Raw genomic sequence first — 23,081 nt, forward strand, 5'->3', positions numbered from 1 at the left:
TAAATGCAAGCTGAATAAATAGTTCTGAAAAGCTGGAAAGTAGTTACACATCTTCTCCATGCTGAGATCTGGGAAGACATGACTATGTTGCTCTAAGTATCAGAGCTAGCTTGTTCAAAGCAAGAATAACACTGCCCACACAGCCTACAGTCATCCAGTTCCCTACTTAACACTACGAAAGGGCACTGTTCAGGGCCAATTACAGATGCAGAAACTCTGATTACTTTAAAAGAAGGGCAACGGAAAATGAGAAATACCAGCCTTAGATGGTGAGATCAGTAAACTTCAAATGGCATGGCTGGCTTTTTTTCAAATTCCATATATAACGAGTGGCCACACTTTAGTTACTTACATAGATATCAGGCCAGAATAAATATTGAATTTATTGTACTGAAAAGAAAATTTAGTATAGTTTGTCATTATTAACTTTTGCACTGTCATAAAATGGGCATGAGAACTGAACAAGAAGACTGCATAACTGTAGCAGTCTGATTTTCGTCTTTTTTTTAAATTATTAATTATACTTATCCATTTCCCTTGCAAATCTACTTTTGAAAATGTGTCTGGACTATTCATTTTGACAGTGTCCCTTTAAGGCAAGCAATCAACTGCTCCCTGTGGGGCCCTCTACCAAATAGCATCTATGCATAACTGAAAACAAAATCTGAAAAGGCTATTGAATATGCAAATTATTTATGTGTGTGTTTGTAGTACTTGGCTATATTTTATAAAGTGAAGAAATAATTTTGCATTGTAGAATAGGAAATACAACATAACACACAGGTCTTTACTGGAGATCAACTTAGCGTAAAGTTATGAAAGTTGCACCATGAATAGGAGAAGTGGTAATACTTGTAACAGAAAATTATTTATCTGATTTACAAAGGGACATTTTCATTGCCTCAAAATATTCCAGATCTCAACCACCACCTTGTAATATTTTTTCTGATATCTGCATTTCCTTTCTGGGAGTTACATATATACATATTATCAGATTAACATTTCTATTATGATTCCACTGATAGATAAATGTGGGAAATATAGGTTCTTTTTGTGCTTTGAGTAATACATAGCTAGTGTGAAACTTACATTATACTTAATTCCTGTGGTGATGACCTAATTAAATCATATCTAAAACTTACCTTGGGTTTGAATGCAATCAGTTTCAAAACCATTTCAACAGTGAACACGCCTGTGAATACCATATTCATAATGTCCATTGCATCATTAAAGAGCTTGGACTGTCCATAGTGCTGTGAATGAAAAATACAATACTTTTAAAAGTATAGGCTTTAATATTTTAAGTGACAGTAAGATAGCCTAAGACAAAGCTGGCAAAAATGCAGCACAGGAAAATATTTTCTAGTAGTATTTATGATGCACACCTATATACATACAAGATCAGCTGAATATCTCTGGTCAAGAATGGACTTGTTTAAATCTATTCTGTTTAGGCACTAAGTGGAACACAATTGTCATTCCTCTACATCTGAAGGGAATCTCCAGAGAGATGGCTTCGAGAGGAAAACTGTTCCCTCAAAAAAGGAGTATTAGACATCAGCAATTTCCCAAGTTTCATATGCTTGGTTTTAAAATCACATAACCTTGTGTCACACCTGCTTAGAAGGCCTGCAGTATGTTAGTCACAGAATAACATATTGTGTAGGAGTGATATTTTTCAGACGATACACTGCAGGCCAGTTTACTGAAATAAAGTAGAATGGTTTTATAAACTGAATTTGAACCATTCTTTTTCTTATCAAAATCTGAAGTACTAGGGAAAAGAAAGAGACGATGTGGAAAAGTAGACAAGAGAAATAGCTGGCAAAGAGATGCATACATAATGTAGAAAAATTAGAATAATAAAAATACATATACACACAAAAACCCCAGACATGCAAAAATACACACAAGTATATAAAGACATACAGCTAATATATGAAAACATATTTGCAGGAGGTTTGCATTATCACACAAAACTAGAGTTGCTCCGTATATTAAGTTTTGAAACTTCTGAAGAAGATACAGACACAGAAGATAGAACTGTCACCAAATGGTTTGGGTTGGAAGGGACCTTTAAAGATCATCCAGTCCAAACCAACTAAATATGAACCAGTACATATACAAAATGAACACAGAATAGTTAGAGAAATTACACAGAGGTGAGGTAATGCTTAAAAGCACTGCATAAAAGAATATATTAGATAAAAGAATCTAAGGGGCTGAGAGAAACATTTGCTAACAAAATTAGACTTCTATATTCTCTTCAGATTTTTTTGCACATGGATTATCTTGGGAACACCCACATATAATATAAATTAAATTACACTGCAGGTACAAAATAAAGCTCAAAGATCTTGATTAGGTTAGGAAGACCTTTTTCAACAACAAGCTGTTTTAAGCAATTTTACTTCAGAGAACCCATGAACAGATTAGAACACATCACAGAAGAGCACTATGATCAGAGGTGTGGGGTTTTTTAAAATTTCACTTCATAAAAAAATACAGATTGCCATAAATTAAAGGCATTATATCATCCATTCCTTCCCTGCAATTTATGCCAACATTTCAAAAGAGCTTCTGGTTTTCCTACCTGCATTGCCAAGCAAAGTGTGTTCAGCATGATGAGGACAAACATAATGTATTCAAATCCAGTAGAATTCACCACATACCAGAATTTGTACTGGTAAGGATTTTTTGGAATATATCTACGAAGAGGACGTGCCTTCAAGGCATATTCTACACACTGACGCTGTAAAAGCAAATACATCAAAAATTGTCAGACTACACCTAACAGTTAATCACCAGATAATATAATTAATAAGTGCAAATTGTTAAATATAAGTCTTAAAAGCAGACAGTCTATCTACTTGACATAGGGGGTTTTATTATTAAGGTTTAATAAAGTAATCAAGTAGCTCACCAATCCTCACTTGGTTATTTACAACTGTACCTAATCATATACACTACTCAGCCACATACAATGAATCAAATAATGCTCATGGAAATTCTGAAGTGTTTCACCTGTATACAGTGTAGTAATATACAGCAGTATACCGCAGACTCTATCTATGTATATGCATAGTATATAGCATGACTATTAACAGCATGACTATTAATTCATCTGGCAGTCACACTTTGTCTTTACTAAGCTTTCAACCACCAATGTAACTGCATAGCATACAACCCTAGAGCCAGCAAAATAAATAGAGAGGAAGAGTTATTCCTAATAGTTCAGTTAAATTGCCCAGCAAAATTATGTCACATATGTAGGAACACCATGGATTCATCTCCTACTCTATTAGTGCCCAAAATCTTCATGTAAGCTGGGCCTTCCACTTGTCTTTTGAAGAATGCTTATAAAAGCTGACTGATACGGCACAAAATGAGGAGTGAATGCTGGTTGAAGTTTCATGATTAATTTTAAATGAAGGATGTTACAGTTGGACACGAGTACCTGAAAAAATCATGACTGGTGACTGATGAGTTTCTCAGTCAAAGGATTAAAGAGCAAAAGGGGACAGGTTCATTTTGGTTTTGTTTTTGGTTTTTTTTTTAATTACTCTTTGAAACTGAATATCCCCTGTGAATTTCTAGATAAACAGAAAAAAAAAAAAGAGGAGTAGAATATTTTGAACACTTTCAGACTATTCAGGATGAAAGATTTATTTTCCTGTTCTTACTGTATACCCTCCCTCTGCCCATGGATAAGCTGGCAAGTGCTGTATTCTGCTTAATGTGACAGCAACAAGTGAGACACTAAGCTAACAAGCTTAATGTAACACCTTTCATGACAAAAAGACTGATATGTTGGGCTTACAGAAAGAGGAACTTAACAATGGCCTGAATACCAGTTGATAGTATGTGCTAGTTCCACTTTTTTACTAAGATATGTGTTTGGTGCCCTCTTCTGACCCAAAGCAGAAAGTAAGCTCTTCATGCATAAATAAAAAAGAATACTTTCAAAAGTTAAAAGTTCATTATTTATTTTAACCTGATTTTTGTCCAGCTCACAGTTCTTATACTCTTGTTCTCCCTGTTCTTGGAATGTAACAATCACAAAACCTACAAATATGTTCATCATAAAGAAAGCAATAATGATGATATAGATGATGAAAAAAATTGAGATCTCCACTCTGTAGTTGTATACAGGTCCCATGTTCTCGCCATTCGAATCAATGGCTTTGTACAGCAGCCTGAAAAATGAACAAAATTTTATCTTTATTAGTATTAAAATGTCAAAATAGAGTAAAATATGCAGACTCAGAGGACAGATTTCAGAAATGGTCTGCTGTTTACTGTTATCTTTTTCTAGTTACTGAAAGTGCTTACAAGCATATCAAAACCAGAAGATTCACACCACACATTACATGCTTTTTTCCAAAAGAATACGACAAGATGGTTGTATTCCCCCTGCACTCCCCATCCCCCAAGCTATCCTCCAAGACTTTACTCATTTAGGGAAATAGAGAGGGGTAGTTTGCCCTTCCTGGGCCTCTCTAAGCAGTGTACTACTGCCCAATTTTGTAGTATTTTACTCAAAGGCCTAAAATTTTCATATTGGTATTAAAGGGCATCGATGGATAAACATCTAAAAGGATTACTTCCATTACAGCTAAAGAACAGCTTATTATAGCAAAAGTAGCTGAAAGATTAGGAAACAATGTAAAAGAAGTTTTCCCTCTATAGATACAGGTGAATGAAGAAATATAGGAAAAGTACAAAGATTCAGAAGGACAGTAGGTTTTTAACTTTTTCCATTAATAAGTTTTTATACCATCACTTAAAATGGCTTTGTTGCCCAAAAAGCCTGGTAAATGGTAAAGAACTGTTCTGGAAAACATAAACATCTTAACAATGCTGTGAAAACATGGAGAATTCACTCACGCTGGCCAGCCTTCAAAAGTGGATACTGTAAAAAGGGCCATCATAGCAGACAGAACATTATCAAAGTTGAAATCACTATTTTGCCAGACCCTCTCTTTGACCATTGGATTATCAACATCTCCATCTTTATAAACGATGTATATCCCTCTGTGGGAAAGAAACAAACTGACATTAATGGAATATTAAATTAGCCTTAGAGGTACTCAATGCTTTATTCAAAACAGTTTATTTTAATCCCTCCCTAAATTTGTTTTGTTTCCTTGCTAACCTGTGTTTTCTGGTGGATTTAAAATTATAAATCCAATTTACACAAACCTAAATGGTCTGGCACATGCCTGCCCATATCTGCTAAATTATTCAATAAGTAACCTGTTGTTCTTAGATCAAAGATGTTCTCACCGGCATTCCTCAGGATTCTGTTTTGCCTCATCGGTGCACCTGTAGAATTTTCCCTGCACACAAAATAAAAAGCAATGACAAAATGGAGAATATGCAAATAAACACAATTATACTATGATTGGTTCAGAATGGGACCAACCCAGTTCCAGCAGCAAGCCACCGAGAACCGAACTCAGCTTTGCTTTTCTTGATGTAGTATAAATTTTGAGTGTGTCTACTTACCTTGAACAGCTGCACTCCAATACAAGCAAACATGAACTGCAGCAGAGTTGTAACAATCATGATATTACCAATAGTTCTAATAGCCACAAAGACACATTGAACAACATGCTGAAAAAAAAGAAAAAAACCTATATTTTAATACAACTTGTTACTTAGTATTACAGAATACATACTGTAAAAGTCTATTTTATCACATTCAGATTTTTTTAAAACTGCTATTCTTCTGTTGCCAGTATCATGCCTACTACCACAATTAAATTTGTTTTCTAAATTTGTCTCTAAGTCTGTTGACATAGACACATCAACATCGACTGAATAAAAATAGCATAAGCATTATGGAAAAACAATTAAAATATTACTCTGGAACATTGGTTCACAACAAGTATTATGGTCAAAATCTGCTCTCCATGGCATTGGTGTTCCTCCACGTATAAACTGCTGTAACTGTGGGCAGAACCTGGCCTAATATGTTTAAGACTCAGGAACTGACTTATGTCCATGCCCTGTGAACTTCTCTAGGCAATTTTTCTTGCACAAGAATTTATAACCTGAGGCAGGACTGAAGAATCAGGCCAACAGAAATATAACTTAAAAAATAAAAATAAACACCTTAAGTCCTTTTGCTCTGTTTATTGCCCTTAGAGGCCTCAGGACTCTTAAAACTCTGAGGATCTTCACAACTGAGATAGCACTTGATCTAGGGGGAAAAAAAAGGTTATTCTGTTACTTTGAAGGTAACTGATTTTATTACTAATAACAACAATGCTCTTGCAACTTCCTTATAAATGAAATTCCAAAAAAGTCTCAAGATTATATATACAAGGTTTAAAAAAGTATTTCTGTATTGATCCTTTATTAATATTAGAAAATAGCATCGATCTCATAAATACTATAAGAATTATTTTAATTTCTGGACCAACTTGGGAATTAACAGCTCAGAAGCTCAGCTCAGCTCAGACTCTGTAGTGCAGTTAGGTTTGGTCAGGAGCAAAACAGTCCCCAAAGTACTTTTCAATGTTGACAAGCTCTTTCAAAGACACTGTGTAAGCCCTGTAAATTAATGGATACCTTAATTTCCAACCAGCTGGAGATGAAAAGATCTTAAATGACTCACATTCTCTTTAAGTAGCTATGACTGCATTTTGAGGACGGAATAACAGACAGACTTTTAAAAAACATATTGTGAAACTGAAAGCTTGTGTAATAGGTATTCTAGTGCAAGCAGAATACAAAGTGGGAAGCAGCTGACTGACACCCAGCCCTTGCTCTAAGTCACTAAGGGTTTCACAGATGATTTTAAATGAGGCACAACTGCTCAGTGAATCCATAAGCACCTTCAGACTCTTATATTATGTTTAGACTGATCCAAGCAAAGCAAAAAAATCTCTTCGCTACCACTTAAAGTCCTGGTTAAGGTTCAACTTCTCTTCCTTTCAAATACTGTCAAGTTACATATCCCAGTAGGTCAATGCTGATAAAGCAAGCTCATAGAACTAGTTTGTAGATGTGGTAACAGCACAAAAGAAGGCATATAAACCTCCTGAAGCTCCAGGAATTACTTGCTATACAATACAGTGTCATGGTGCTCTTCCTTGTTCTCTTGGTAATAGCGCGAAGTAGTAATTTGTTTCCAACCCATATTAGTAATGAATTACAACACTCTCCATACAAAGCACTTCCTCTTGCCAGTCCCAACCCTGAATACTGAAACTGCACACCCACACACAATGGGGGAACAAAAGGAGCTGAAAGACTGATATAAATATAAAATCCCAAAGCAAAAATAAATCATTCACATTATAAGTATAGTACTTACTGAATACCAAATGATACCAGAGAAACACCCACAACCAGCAAATCCAGCAAATTAAAATAATTCCTGCAGAAGGACCCTTTATGAAGGAATGCTCCAAAAGCTGTCATCTAAAAATATAATTGTTACATGTTTACTCTATAATTCAGTTTATTCAAATTCACATTTAGGCTGTTTACAAGACACTTGCCTAGAGTGTGAATGCATACAATATTATTTCACTTTTTAAAAAAAGCAACTGAGATGTAAAAGAATCCCACTATGTACACAAAATCTTTTCATTTAAATCATAAAAATTTTGCTCAAGCAACACCAGCAAATGTGTTAATTGTTTCTGATGTGAACATATGTTATTTTCTGTGTAAAAACTGATTAGACTGAGGTGATTACACTGAATTGATTTGGCCTTTGTTAGAAAACTGACTGCAAGAACCATAAAATTTCCATGCTTACTAAACTGTAATGTCCAGATTCTGGCTCCTAATCATTCATACTGTCTTGAGAATTGAAGGAGCTGGAAACGTATCACAAAAACCTGAGAGTCATGTCTGGTACAGAACTAGTACAAGGCTGTCGTAAGGCAGCATTACACTGCTATTTGCCTTTGGCTCACAGGAGATATGTTAAGATCATGAGTGAATATTTTGGAATAAGCTAGAACAATCCATAGATTGTTTTGTATTATGTGTGGACAAGGGTCCCCAGGTTTTCTGGTCTGGGGGGAATATCAAATATTGGTCTCCCTACTGGACCTTCTCTTCATTTTTTGCTATCTGTGCCTAGATTAGGATGAAAGAAACACACAAAGGATATCGGGTGAAGGAACCTACACACATCATTTGCAGGTTTCATTAGGAGCCAGTTATAGAGGCTCTATTAAATATGGCTGCAGACAGAATCTGGCCAGATGTTCTCAGGTATTGCAAAGGTGAATTTTGCTCCTAAATCTATTAATTAGACCCTTACCTTAACTGCAAGTAAGTACCCATTAAAAAATGCACAGAGCAATCCAGTTAAGCCATTCGAAGCACAGAATCTGCACTTGAGTAGAATTTTGCATCGGTTTTTCCATAGTTATGGATTAAGACTGAAACACTGAAACTAAAAACTTGAAATTAAAAAAGGATACCTTTGAAAAATACCTAGTAGTCTGTTCAGGCACATAGATCCCAATTTCTTCAGCATTAAGGGCCTCTTAAAAAGACTTGCGTACTCTCAGCTGAGAGACTTATTGTTTTCCACAGGTAAAAAAATTTAATGCCAGTCAGAGAACATCTGATATTAACTGTGCATTTTAAATCCATTACTTTCTATTCTGTTCTGTGCCTCAAGATGGAGTGAAGATTTTATTTCCTTTCCTCTTGCAGCAGATTATTACATCTTTCAAGACTGTTCCACAAAGTAGGACGCAGCTACGATCAATGGGCATCTCAGCCTACTGTGTCACTACTTGTGTGCACAAACTTGCAGGCCTTTTGCATGACAAACCATCAGCATCGGTGAAAGCTATATATCTGCAAAGGAATGTAAACTGCAAAACATGCATTTTTCTTGGAAGCCCTTCTCTCCTTAGTCTCATGTTAAACTTGCTTTTGTTGTAATACTTAATGCTCCTCAAAACTAGAATAATAAAAATCCAAAAGCTTTAACCTATGCCATGACATGAGAGAGGTAATATAACTATATTATAAAATTTCCAATAAATTCCTAGCTCTTTTCACTTGCAGCTGTACATATTATGGCTAAATTCATTAAAATGAGTGGAATTTGAACACTAAAATAACCTTGAATATCAAACCTACACCTATCTACAAACACTCATTTACACTGCAGTATATCATCAGTTAGCAGCACACGAAGTGTCATGTGAAGACTCCTACAAAAGTAAAAATAGGTTGACATAAAAATACAGGTGAAGTGTATATCTCCCCATCTTTATACAGAGACTCACATTTCAGTCACTACAAATCTCAGCAGAAGCATTTGACTAAAACTCTCTAGAGCAAATCATTCTATCCTTCACACAGATCAAGGCCAAAGTAAAGCCCAGGCCAAATTTGAGGTGGTGAGCACAGTCACACAGCCTTCAGTGAAGCAGATGCTGCAGGACACTCACTGAGTGGAGCATCCAGGACACCACCAGTGCTACTCTTCTCCTCCTGCTTGTAATTCCACACCAGTGGGGAATGGTTTAAATGATGTGGGATTAGCACAGCTGGGGAAAGGTTAAAAGCACAAGGCCCTAACCTGATCTCTTCTCTGATGTTTCCACATTTCCCAAGTACTGCAAACAGGACGGTAAGCTGGATTTCCACATCACGTAGGGATTACATAAGAGAATTCTTAAACGCTTTAGACCGATGTTGCAGCTTGTCTGTTACTTATTCCTCATTCATATACTTGACACCATGTAATGTGGAAATCCTTATGCCTGCTGAGCAGTCAATAAGGTAGAGCACAGGGAGACTCTCCACCTGCTGAGAGTTATTCTGTTTTAATGCTTGGGTTTTTTGACATTTAAAAGTTTCTTCACTGCAGCTGATAATATTGCCTCTGGTTATCTTAATTTCAGTTTCATTTACTTTTTGCCTGGAAGTTAAGGAATGCCATTGTTACTGCACGTCTAGTCTTGAATTTACTCCTTGCAGAACACACGCAGCTTCTGCGTGACTTAAGATACTGTGGAAAGCACAGAGCAAAAGCCAGCACAGAATACATGGAGTACTGCAGCCATAAGCAAGCAAAGCCAGTGTCTGAGACATGTTAGTAAAGCAGGCACTGTATACGTACGTGTGTCATGTTCCGGTTGTCCATTACGTTTTTTATGGTACAATTTATTTTCTTTTATAAACACATGTGAGTGCACTGCAGGGCAGAGCTTCCTGGAGAAAGTGGAGTTAGAAGCATCAACATTTTTGGCTATTATGGGGCTTCTTGTTTCTTTGTAATATTTTACAGTGCCAGATTTCAGCAGCCCAAGCTGTAGAACTTCCTACTTCCCTTGTCACTCAGTGTCACAACTTTTGCAATTAGTAGGAACATTGCTTTTCTTAACAGGCCCAGTTTTGCCTCTTTATGCCATGCTTTGTAACTCCTCTGTCTCCTGGAGAAACACAATTGGAACTGCAGGAGCTATACAACCTGCTGCTCAGAGCATGTGGAACTTTACCGACTCTCTTCTGCCACAGAAATGGTGGTAACATATTTTGTATGGCTTCTCAAATTCAGAGCTAGGAACTACCTTGATCTAATGCTACAGTTCTTTCAGTACTTCATTCTTTCCTTTAGTTTGGCCTTTCTCTAGCAGTGAAAAAAATGGGTATTTATTTTAGAATTCTACAAATTTTATAAGATTAATCAATTCTATAGCAAGCTCCTCTATACTGAAAATAAGAAATAAGAGGATAAATATAAGTCTGGGAGAATATTCGCAAGCATAAAAACAGTCTACTACTTACAGTATAGCTTATCTTGTAAACAGCCCAAATATTGCATCAATTAGTATTAATCAAATCGCATTGTGAAGAGTATGCACAGCAATATGAGCATAAGCTGGGAGAAGAGATTTTGTTAAGCTTAATCCTCAACTGGAAATGCAAAGTTTATGTACAGATTCTTAGGGTACCAGAAATTTTAAAGTGTATAGATCAGGGTTACTCATCAAAACACTCATGGTGAATATGCACAGCATGAAACTTTTAGGAATTGCGTAAATCTCTGAAAAAACATTTTGCAAATTACCACCAAAAATTTTTATTTCTTTGTTCAGCATTTTCTTAAGTGTGAACCTAATCCTCAGTTATACAGCTTCTTTGCCAGAGTAAGCCTCATGTATTTAAAATCTGAGTAACCCCAATGGATATTCTTAATAATCAGTACATAAACTATACATTAAAATGCCAATTTTTGACTCATGCATGGGTAATACATTTAAGCAAGCATATTTATGCCTTTCTATGTATTTAAATGTATGCCCAAGATAAATGCAAAGTATCTCAGTATATAGATAGATAAATGCAAGATATCTTGCAAGTCCTATTGCAAGAAAATAGTTATCTACTATTTTAGCTCTGTGAATATAGTTCAGCAAAAGAAATGAGAAATTACATGCTTTCCTTAAAAGACTGATTATCTCTTTTGGAAATGCCAGAGCAAGGAGAAGGAAAAGCTCATGCGCAGTGAATTATTTTTCCCTTTTCTGATAACTGTAAGTTTAAAAAGGGTAAAAAATGAATTATTAAACTGATGTAATGATAAAAAAATCCGCTTCTTCATGCACCCAATGGTAAAAAATAACCAATCAAAACTATGAGGAACTGTCAAATAAAAAAATCCTCTGGTTTGAAAAAAGTTTAGCTTTGATCGTTTAGAGAAAAGGCGAAGAACACTTCAAGTGCCTTTTCTTGGCAGGTGACACACAAGGAAAATCCTTTTAAACAAAATTCCTTTAAAAACCTGTTACCTTCAAAATGATCTCAAATGTAAACATACTAGTGAAGACATAATCTGCATACCCTAGGATCTGGAAGGTAAACAAAAAGTTACAAACATTATTGCTAAAGCTGCTTTTGAGCTAACAAGGATCAATTAACAATGCATTACCTTTAACAGGATTTCAACAGTAAAGATGGCTGTGAAAGCATAGTCAAAGTAACCAAGTATCTGCAAGGTATAATATGTGCCACAGTAAGAAATCCATCTATTAATAAATTTTTACAATTTAGACCACATGCACAACATCACCTGAATTAATCTAAGTAGGTAGATGGAGAATTTAGACAAAGTAGTTTAAAATTTCAGCTGTTACACAACATTTTTTATTTACTTAAAAATTGATCAGATGCCATTGTGTTTAGAGATTAGATTTCACCCCTAGAGTTAACAGAGCCCAATAAGCAATGCTTTCTTTCAATTCAGATTTTCCTCTATCAGCTCTCACAAGTACTTTCTTCAGCCTTTAGCAGAAATACAGAAGAATAAATACTTATTATTAAAGTTGTCTTTTTTTTTTTTTACCAAAGCATTGCATCAAAAAATAAAACCTCAGTGGATGCTTCTAGATTGCACATCAGTCTACATTTTGCTACATTAACTTGTTCCTGTATAGACTAGGCTGGAGTGCCACAAAGCAAATAAATGAATAACTAAATTACTTAAAATCAGCACTACAACTTTTTTTTTCTTGAAGTTGGAAGATACAGCAGTGATTTATTTGCAGGAAATTTAAAAGAACCTGCAACAGTTGCGTTGTAACATGCAACTTCTAAAAAGATGGTGGATGTGATATTGACCTTGCTATTGTCCACAGGAACACTGCCATATATTTCACTACAACCAAGATTTCACCCTTTCAAGGTGGCCATATTGCTAGCACCTGATTTAGTGATCAAAGTGCACTGCAGTAGGGTATTAGTTCAGTTTCAAGGATCCAGCAATCCAACTAGCGCACAGAAACATGTTGCCTGTGGCTCAGCAACTAATAAAATGGGAAGGAGAAATAGAGACAACACACAAAGACAGTATTCCCATTAGATCATATAAAAGGAAATAATTTTTTTGCCCATGTTCAGTTGAAGATCACATCCTTCTGTCCCTTGCTGTGGCTGAAAAAATAGGCAACTATTAAAGCCAACCAACAAAGATTAATCAGTAAGGAATTCATTCTAGAATTAAAAGAAAATATTTAAAGGCATTCCAGTTTGTAAACTTTCATTCCCTTGCCGAGCTTGCTGGTTGAAGGAATATGATCATTCAAGGTAGTAACAAGAAAAATATGCAGGTCTGGTGCATTTGTGAATATTTACAACAAGAGGGCAATGCCTTCTTGAAATCACTCTCACATTTCGCCTATGTCCCAAATAGGAATAATCCTTTCATCTACCACCACTCTCCAGCTACATTTTCCTCATACTCCTCTAGTTACAAAAACAATTATCAGCCCTTCAGGCCATTTCTGCAATAACAATTTCAGTATTGCCCACCAGCTATCTCTTTTTTTATTCATTAGTGTGATTTATTCATAAGATAGCACTTGCCCAGTTTTATAGATATAGGAAGCACACATCTCTACTGAGTAGTACAGGATGAGTGTCTTTGTGCTTTCACCTCTTTTTACCTTTGAAGAAAGTTTTAACTTTTTAGTTTTTACTAATGTTACTGAAAAAAATGATCACAGAATGTCAACAGCCAAAAGTGGACTTTCAGAGCCTGCATCTATGCTACCAAGAACTAGAGGGATACAACATCTACTGACCCAGCAGGCCCAACTTTCCTATAAGAGGGGGAAGAGTTTCTCTAATTCCATGGCAATCTCTACAGATCAGTACAGGCCTAAGACAGAAGCGGGCCCTGGAAGTTCTGTCAGAGTATCCCAAAAGTCCCCACAGACTATTACCAAGCTGTATCGTCTCAGCTGTTTCATACCTGATCTAACGCATGCACATCTCACAATAACATGAGGGGCTTATTTCACCGCTAATACAAGTGCAACAAGTGTAAGACAAACATCAGTGGTCACGAGAGTGGATTTATTTTTGTTTCTGTCTAATAATTGTGCATTTGAGTAACCGGAAAATCTTCTAATACTCTTAAGAACTTAAAATGGGTGATTCAGGAATTTGTTGTAGGAGAACACAGTAAATGAAGAAGAGAGGACAGGTCAGGGTCTTTTTCCAATATATAATAAACAGTGGTAATTTTAACTGTCATTTTTAAATTGGTGTCAAACACCGAGGGGCACTAAAAGTGAATCAGAAAATACATATCAGGTACACCAGCTGAAAATTATGGAAAATATGAAAATTATAAAGATTATGCTTAGCTTGAGTGTAGTTTTTTTCTAATATAGAAATAGCCAGCAAAGGAAAAATATTATGTACATAACAAATGGTTCCAATACCTATGATGTTCCATCAATAAAGTTGCTTGTCTTTAAAGATTTATGTTTTTAAGGAAAAAAAATATAAATGTATGACTTGCAACAGGAAAAGGAAGGTTTCTCAACTTGAAAATTAAAAACCAGGCACTAGTCCCATAGGATGTTTATCCTGTGAGGATACCATTATCTTCAGACATAAAAATTACGGGCTTACATTATTTCGAAAAGAGTGGCTGCGAATTGGATCTTCTGCTGCTAGGGAAACACTGCTCAGCATGATGAAGACAAGGATGAGATTGGTAAAGATGTGGTGATTGATGAGTCTGTGGCATCCCACTCGAATTCTGAAGAAGAGATACAAAAATACACCATGTATGCAAATAGAATTCAGCAGATGGCTAATATACAACGAGTTTTCTATGACTCTGACAGTAATGACAGAACAGAGCAACCAGCAGCAGCTAAAAGCAGTGCAAATGCTGAAGTTATAGCTCCGATTTCTAAAAACATAAATAATTTCAAAATTCAATCCACCAGTAGCAAAGATGCACTTACTGAAGGAATCTGAGAGGATTTCCCACCTCCTGATGCTTTTCAATGGGTTATGAATGCTACTACAAGTTCCAATGTTTGTACTACTGGGCACATACAGAGGCCAATGTCAAAAGGACCAATGCTAGATAAGAGGTCATTTCAGATCCTTTGATTTGATTCTCATTAAAGCTGTCAAAAATACTCATATGGTGAGATGTGGCTTAGGCTGCAGATCTCATTGTGCTACTTAGAGACTAAATCAGAATTTCCTGTGAAGATTTTCTTATAGAATTACAGGACAAGTGGGTGTTGAATATTACAAAGCTCCTAAGTTTCAGCCACACAACATGAAGTGGAACTATAGATATGCTTACAGTCACTGACCCCAAGGTTATTACAAATGCTACTGAGCACCATGGTAGAGCAGGTCTTGGATTAAATAGGCAAAAAGGCAGGATTGGATTCATAACTGACTAACACTGAAGTTGTCTAAATTGTCCTCAGAAGGTTCTTGGGGAAAACTTGTTTTCCTGTTATTAAGTACATCATTTGAATATAGTGTATCTTTGGTTAAGTAAGGTGGCCATTTTGGCCTGAGAACATGTAGCTTTAGTTGAGGCCAAAAACAATTTGACATGTTCAACAAATCTAAGGTTTTTGCATTCAGCATATGTGTTCTTAAAAATACTAGTTTAAATAGCTGTCTTTCCAGTCTGTTCTTTGAAAATTCTGAAGAGTTCTAGACAACCCATGCAATTAATAAAATAGAGGTCCAAAACTTTGTGTCTTGATCATCACACCATCTTCCAAACTTACTTGGGACGACCTCTATCACTGAGAAGACAGCATTCTCCTGTGCCAAATAACTCTTAAGCTCCGTTCTAAGACTGCTCATGAAATTGCTATATATAAATCTAACAGCTATGTTCAGTCTGCAGGAACTGAATTTAGTTCACTTTTTCACTTCCATCCAACAATCAGTAATGACTTTTACTGACTACTGAAGCTTGCTTTCTTCATCAGTGTAGAACTTCAAATGCTCTGGAATTAGACTGAGCAGTGAAAGATTCCAATTCCCCCAAAATCCAACTATTATTATTCTTGATTTTTGAAATAATTTGTCTTTATCTTCAGTGTTTGCTCGAATCTGGGAAAATGCTGTTACCCCAAGAAGAATATATACATCCTTTCTCCTCGTCTCGTTTTCTCTCTCTTATTTTCTCATCTCCTTCCTCACTTGTATCGCTCTACAAAAGTCCCTAGGGTTACCAGGAATCCTGCCTCATGTAGAAAATGCTCAGATCTTATATCACACCTTTTCTATCCAGTGACCAACATACTAAATAGCTAATATACATTAAAGGTTACTTCAGACGTGCAGACTTGACAGACTATATGTACAAAATGCTATTATCTTCAACAGTGTAAAGCAAATTAATATATTTATCATTTCCATTTACCAAGTCATTCAGAAAATTTTAGGAGAGAAGCCAATCTCTCCTAAATACTGGAGAAGATACTGGAGTTCTAATTCTTAACCTCACTGGAAGGAGGCCTGTTCCTTCACCACTAAACCTTGATGGACCAAACCAGTATTTTTCAAAATTATATTTACGGATTGGTGCTGCTGAAAATGAAGAAGGCACTCCCTTCAGGGATCGGTGTTATCTTCTCCTTCATATTTAGTTCCGATATTCTACGAGGACGTGGGCCTGCTGGTACCTCTGGTTCATCCTCCTCATCTTCTTCATCTTCACCTACTTTAATTTAAACACTTGTTTTTACTACAAAATAAAAACCATTGAGGTCTTGTTCAAAACAATATAAAATCCTGGCTTGTATTAAAATATATATGGCTTATGGGAAATATATATTCATAGCATGTCTTTAAAAATCTATGAATCAATATATGAACAATCCATATAGTTGTCATGAGCTTATATACATGTTTATGTGCATATATGGGTGTGTGCATAAGTGCCCTGAGTGCACTAATAGGCTTTACTGGCCCTGACCAACCTCATCTAGGGTCTCCACTCACAACCCCCGCACACAGGCTCTGGAGCCCCACTTTAGCTCAGGCCCTGACTGTCAGTCCATGCCTGAGCTGCATTCTAGGGGTGCTGAGGTCTGTGCACCAGTTGAGCACCAAGTGCTCAAGAGGTAGGGCAGACTTCTGTAACAGGCATCCAGACAATGAGACAAAACTGATTTTTAGATAAGTATGTTCACTGGATTGGAAGAAGCTAAGACAAAAGTGATCAAACATCATCAGCCCTAGAATGTCCTTTTCTGCCAAACATTTCAGAAAAGTTTAGAATTTGTTTTTCACATCGAGATAGTATTACCACAGCAGTCTTCAGGCTCACAGTATTAACTCTCATACGCTGTCTGTACTGTCTAGGGAGCTGCAGGAAAAGATAATACTTAGCAGCTTACATTTATCCACTGATAACAGAGCACAACTTCACTGACTTCAAAGGAATTGATTCAGTGTTCAGTCAGAGCAAGTTTAGGATATTTTAGCAAACTTAAATGTGTTTGTCTTCCAGCTGGTTCACATACCTGGTACATCACAGGGTGGGTAGGGATCTTTATCTTCATCCTCTCCTTCTCCATATTCAGCAATTGTCACCTACAGCCATGACAGGGATGCACAAGAAGAAAAATAAATTTAAATATAGCTTGGAGTATAAAGTTCAACAGAAAGCAGACCAAATAAGCCTCTGAAGTCAGGGAAGTGATCCCTACACTTAGTCTGAGTTTTCTGAAACAGGGTAACTCTGAGAAAAGAGGAGAGAGAATACATATTTTTAGAAGATGATTTTTCTATGATAACCACATTCTTCTGGCTGTGTAGGTCACAATAAGAATAAAACCAACAGGCTTTGGTAAAAATTAGCAAGAATGTTCTAACATTCTACTAAGAATTTATCATTCAGTAATATATTCCACTGGATTTATCTGGCAAAATACCTACAGGGATCCTAAAATAACATCAAATTTTTCTAACATTAACTATTTCATGTTCTAAGAGCTTCCCTTCTCAGGATACCCTGAAACCAAAAGGATTTTCTGGTTTAAGAGATTTGGTGAGGATGCAAAGCATCAGAACTAAGTTTCCTAAGTTTCCTGGAGAAAAAAAAAGTATGGATGATGGGTTGATAAAAGAAGTTGTACAATGCACAATAGTCTTGAGAAGTACTCCCTAGCACAATTAGTAAAACTGCTTCTTAGAAAAGACACAATTTTTAGAATAAACACCTTACTATCCTTGGGCTTCTTTTGGTCACCTTCTGACTTCTCACTTTTTTTATTTTCCAGACTCTCTTTTCTACAAAACAATACAATAACAATTACAAAGCACGTCATGTAAAGATAGAAGATTTCAAGTTAACTATACCCCTTCTACGAAAAGTTAAGAGAGCATACCTAAAACCATACAGTAAAATATTTACAATGATTTGCACAGCTGCATGTGTCAGGGCAATAAAATCTGTTGCATTTGAACGCAATGATTCATTTAAAAGATTATAATTTTGAATATAATTCCAGAAGCTAATCCCTAAAAACTTCAATGCATGATCATTACTCCTTTCCAGAGGCGTAAACTGTGCCCTTGGACTCATGCAAACAACTTGCACTGACTTCAATAGGCCTGCAACGATTTCAAAGGAAGGCTTTCTTCTTGTCTATATAAGGCTTAGAGAACTGATTCCACAAGGGGTTGTGCACTGGCAACAACAGATACATTCTTGTTCTAATTGTGCAATAAATCCTACTGCTGCAATGTTTAAATATCAGTTGGCTTATCACTATGTCCTTAATTCACCCCATTTTCCCAATTACTACCCAACTTTTATCTAAAATCATACTAATTGGGTCTTATTTTAATGTCTAGGTAAACTCTTTCATTTTTTAACCCCGAGTCCAATGAATTTTGAAGGATATTTACATGAAGTAAAGAAAATCCTTATGAAAGAATTCAGCACCCTCCTCCCTCCCTCTCCTGCTTATTCAACATGCCCATGGTATTTTACCTTGCATTCTTTTTCCTTTCCTTTTCTTCAGCTTCTTCTTTCTGAGCTGTATTTAGACTTTCAGCATCTGCCAGGTTATCCACAGCAATGGCCAAGAACACATTTAGCAAGATATCTATTTCAAATAATTTTAAGGACATTATGCCTTACTATATTTGTTTGGTTTATTATAAGCATAAACACTGACAACATGAGAGATATAAAATGCATGTTCCCAATCTACAGCATAGAGATTTGTCATGTTGGACTGTACTGCAAATAACACCTATTTAACGGACTAGCTTAATAATGGGTGTATAATGAGCAGAGATCCATTACGGTGACTGATTTTAAAATAGCAGAACACTTGACATATTTTTTTAAACAAAGTAAATTCAACTTTATGCTAGCCTGAGCAAGTTTCGCATACGAAACATTGTCTATTAAAAGTGAAGTCTGGTCAGCCACTTTGAAAAATTCATTTTTGTAATGCACTATCTTCTGTGTCTACAATTGTCTGTGTCAAATTCTGCACTTCAGTCCATATCAGTTAAATACAAATACTGATACAAGTACCGTATAGTACAGAAAATAGAACAGTTTTGCCCTTTTATCACCTCCTGACCTTTTAAGAACTTCTGAGAATGACACTAGTTTCTGTTGCTACAAGGGGCCAAGGAAGTATTTCCAGTACAGTGAAAGCAGGAAAAGAGAATGCTTCAGCAGACTTAACCCTAACTGACTCAACATTTCTCCATGCAGATTTCTTCACCTGGTCCCTGCACTACACAGTGGATCACTAGCTCCACTGTCAGCATGTGTCAGAATTAACAGGGCTATATCAAGCTTCAAAAGGATGAATGGGAAATTACTGCCAGACTACACCCATGCATTTTCAGAGAGAGAGATGTCAAATAGACAAAAGCAGATAGAATAAGGCTGTTTTCCCACAGAAGGAAGAAAGAAAAAATTCTCTGGTTTCTGCCACTGTGGCGGTGGGAGATAGAGATCATTGGAGTCTCATTTATTAGGGAATGGGTGTATGAAGAAAAGTCTATTTAAAGGATCTAGCACACACAGAAAGCGCTTGCATGTCCATTGCAATTTACTCCCTCCTACAGAAATTTTGCATATGTCCCTGGCACACAGCCCTATTTGGAGATGTTTTCAGTGAGTACAAAGGATACAGTTACCGCAGATGAAGAGGATAATGAAATATATACAGACTATCATGCCTGATGATGATGGGCCACCATATGCCATTATGCCATCATACATAACAGCATTCCAGTCTTCACCTGTTAGAATCTAAGAAGCAGATGTATTATTAGTAAATCAACATCAAAAAGAGAAGTAGAGAAGTAAGTTTCCTCTGACCACAATACACAATGAGACAAACCTTCCATATACATAAAGCAATATCATAATCTTTTCATGCATTGTTTTAAAATTTCCATTTAAATAAGCATCTCCTGAAAGCTTGTGTTTAATGCTACTAGATTTTATTTTATGCTACGCATTTACATCACTGAACTTCAAAGGTGAAAATAATAAAAATAGAAGCCTACAATTTTATTGCTTGGCATGCAAAAGTAAAAGCCCTGATTTTCAGTAATGCCACATATGTAGTAATGCCCACAAATGTTCATCACTCTTGAAAATCAAGTTAGTATACGTCTTAAGGTTCTTTTTTGTTTGTTTTCTAATAGTGGCCAAAAATCTTTTCTAGTGTATGCCATTTGTTAGTCCTGCAAATTGGTCTACCCAATTTCAATTTTAACGGGGACTGGCTGCCCTATCAGTAATTATATAATACATGTACCACACACATACACTACTGTATTAGCTTTTGAAATGGTAGCTATTTTAAACTGAATGGAGTTCAGTGTGGTGGGAGAATTACATAATTTTTAATTGACTATTGTTTCACATAATTTCACAGAAGTCAGAGAATTTTAAAGAAATCTGTTATGAGTTAAAAAGATGGTTTACAATGAGGCAACTCCACTTTTTCTGTACTATGACAAAAATTCTGAGTGTTACAATGCAGGTTACAGGGGCACTTTATATATTTCTAAGAGACTTATTAAAAATTGTCAGTTCTATCCTGAGAAAACATGTAATACTGATTCTCCTACCAAGTAATTATGTGGCTGTTCAAGAAAATTATATGCATGCCAATTCCTGAATTTCATTTTTGGAGAGCTAAACTTATCAAGCTGATTTTCATAGTTGTTGAGCACCCAACAGGTTGCTTACTCCTGAGTGTATTCTGAAACTGAAGATAGCCTCGTTCCTTTGAAAATGAGGCAGCCTAAAATCTGAATAAAATCAAACTCAGCTGAGTCTGAAAGTGCACCCTTAATTTTTTAAAGCGGCAATGTCAGGTCAAATGTGGACGCTTTTCTTCTTAAGGAAATTTCTCATTAAGATTTCAGTATGTTAAAATTACATGGAAAGATTTTTTTGCTTGCTCTGGGCAGCCACCAGATGAAACTTCTACCACAGAGATAAGAAGTTGGCCCAAAGTTGAATCTTGCAGGGTCAGCTTTAAACACTCACCTACAATATCTGAAACCAAGCATTGTGGTAATGTGCATAGCTCAGTGTGAAAATGGCTAGAAAGATGAAACCAGTTAGCCTAATTCCAGAATCCAAATTGGGAAAAATGAAAGAAAGATCATAAAATAGTGAAAAGTAAACTGTAAGTATAGCCCTATCTTTTCACAAGTAACAGACAAGTAGCTTTAAAATTATAATGAACCTGACAGTGTCTCTTTAAAGAAGTTCATACTTATTTTTATATTATAGTAAGTGATATGACTCATATGCAAACATGCACTCCTATAATGCTTCTCATTTTTTCCTGCTTGGGAATAGCTGAACTTTTATATAGCTAATGAAGTTAAAAAAAACAATCTGATTAAAATAAAAATAACATTCCACCTCTTTTTCTAGTGATGTACTTGATGGACAAAGGAGATTTATTTTTGTGAAATAATGTGACAGCTACATTGCATAGATAGATCAAATAAGACATGAAACAAATGGTACAAATGGTGCAGAGTTACCATAGTACTGAATTTAATGAGCAGAATGCTACTTAAAGTAAACGGAATAAATAGTATTCGTGATTATATTTTCAGGCAACATGATCACTTAAACAGTTTAGCTGATCATCAAAGGTAAAATGTTTCATACGGGATGAAAGTAAGTTACCTGGAATACAGTTAAAAGAGCTTGTGGAAAATTATCGAAGGTGCTCCGTTTTGTTTGAGTTTCATCAAAATTAAATTTGCCTCCAAACAGCTGCATTCCAAGCAACGAGAAGATTATGATGAAGAGGAAAAGCAGAAGCAACAGTGAAGCAATGGACTTCATTGAGTTTAACAAGGATGCTACCAAGTTGCTCAGGGATGCCCAGTGCCTATAAATTAAAATGCGTGTGTTAACACACACCAAAAAAAACCCCAAACAAAACAGTAAAAGAGCAGCGCATGATGAAGTATTACAAAAGAATTGCTGATCACCCTTCAGCTGTCCCTAAAGTTAGCAGTATTAGTTAATCTTACCTTGTTACTTTAAAAATACGCAGGAGACGAACACAGCGAAACACTGAAATTCCAAGGGGTGACATAATTTCCAACTCCACCAAAATGGTTTCAACAATGCCACCACAAACAACGAAGCAATCAAAGCGGTTAAAAAGAGAAACAAAATAAGCCTGTAGGCCCAAGCTGTACATCTTTACTAACATTTCACAGGTGAATAAAGCCAGAAGAACTTTATTTGCGATATCTGGAACAAAATATTAAAAAAAAAAATATTTCTGAATTGTCTCATAGATTCCATTTTTATTTTAACACATTAGTACTATACTTTATACACTAGTTTGCAGCCTTTTCCTTAAGAAGGAAATACTGGTTTTTTATGTTGGACTGTATTTGATACCCAAGTGGGAAAAGTTACACAAGGATGTAAAGCTTCCTGCCACCTATAAACTATTCATCTTTCCACTCAGTTGTGCAGTTCACAGCTGCTCAACTCACAGCTTGAGTCCACACTGTAACTTAAGCAACACAGCCCACAGCATGTTCTGCTGTGCCAGTTACCATTTCCTTCCTCATCTTTCAAGTATGTTTAACAATAAAAGTACAGGTATTTACAATTTAGTATTGTCAGGTTTTTGCTGGTATGCCATTAAGCTGTGTTACAGTTGTGGAAATCAAATACATTCAGTCATTTCTTATCTCCCTGTGGCTGGGCTGAATATCCTTCAGAACAGCAAACAACAACAAAATGGCAAAGTACAAAAGTACACACTGATAGA

At 36.0% G+C, this 23,081-nt stretch overlaps 1 protein-coding gene across 3 annotated transcripts in view; it reads right to left on the minus strand.

Moving 5' to 3' along the window:
• CACNA1D (calcium voltage-gated channel subunit alpha1 D) overlaps positions 1 to 23,081 on the minus strand; it is a 198,457-nt gene that overhangs the window by 59,162 nt on the left and 116,214 nt on the right. For 2 of the 3 annotated variants that reach the window (XM_064453890.1, XM_064453888.1), the window contains exons 13-29: positions 22,324 to 22,549; positions 21,971 to 22,178; positions 19,939 to 20,059; positions 18,773 to 18,887; positions 17,997 to 18,066; positions 17,298 to 17,367; positions 16,348 to 16,492; positions 14,413 to 14,542; positions 11,924 to 11,983; positions 7,325 to 7,431; positions 6,118 to 6,205; positions 5,509 to 5,616; positions 5,287 to 5,339; positions 4,888 to 5,034; positions 3,995 to 4,196; positions 2,594 to 2,752; positions 1,143 to 1,253 (exon numbers count right to left, since the gene is read on the minus strand). In XM_064453890.1, the coding sequence (XP_064309960.1) occupies positions 1,143 to 1,253; positions 2,594 to 2,752; positions 3,995 to 4,196; positions 4,888 to 5,034; positions 5,287 to 5,339; positions 5,509 to 5,616; positions 6,118 to 6,205; positions 7,325 to 7,431; positions 11,924 to 11,983; positions 14,413 to 14,542; positions 16,348 to 16,492; positions 17,298 to 17,367; positions 17,997 to 18,066; positions 18,773 to 18,887; positions 19,939 to 20,059; positions 21,971 to 22,178; positions 22,324 to 22,549 (2,120 nt within the window). The remainder of the gene's footprint in view (positions 1 to 1,142; positions 1,254 to 2,593; positions 2,753 to 3,994; positions 4,197 to 4,887; positions 5,035 to 5,286; positions 5,340 to 5,508; positions 5,617 to 6,117; positions 6,206 to 7,324; positions 7,432 to 11,923; positions 11,984 to 14,412; positions 14,543 to 16,347; positions 16,493 to 17,297; positions 17,368 to 17,996; positions 18,067 to 18,772; positions 18,888 to 19,938; positions 20,060 to 21,970; positions 22,179 to 22,323; positions 22,550 to 23,081) is intronic. The other variant, XM_064453889.1, reaches the window with a different exon arrangement.

The sequence above is a fragment of the Phalacrocorax carbo genome, chromosome 6 (genome assembly GCF_963921805.1).
Source record: "Phalacrocorax carbo chromosome 6, bPhaCar2.1, whole genome shotgun sequence".
In the NCBI taxonomy this organism is placed as follows: domain Eukaryota; kingdom Metazoa; phylum Chordata; class Aves; order Suliformes; family Phalacrocoracidae; genus Phalacrocorax; species Phalacrocorax carbo.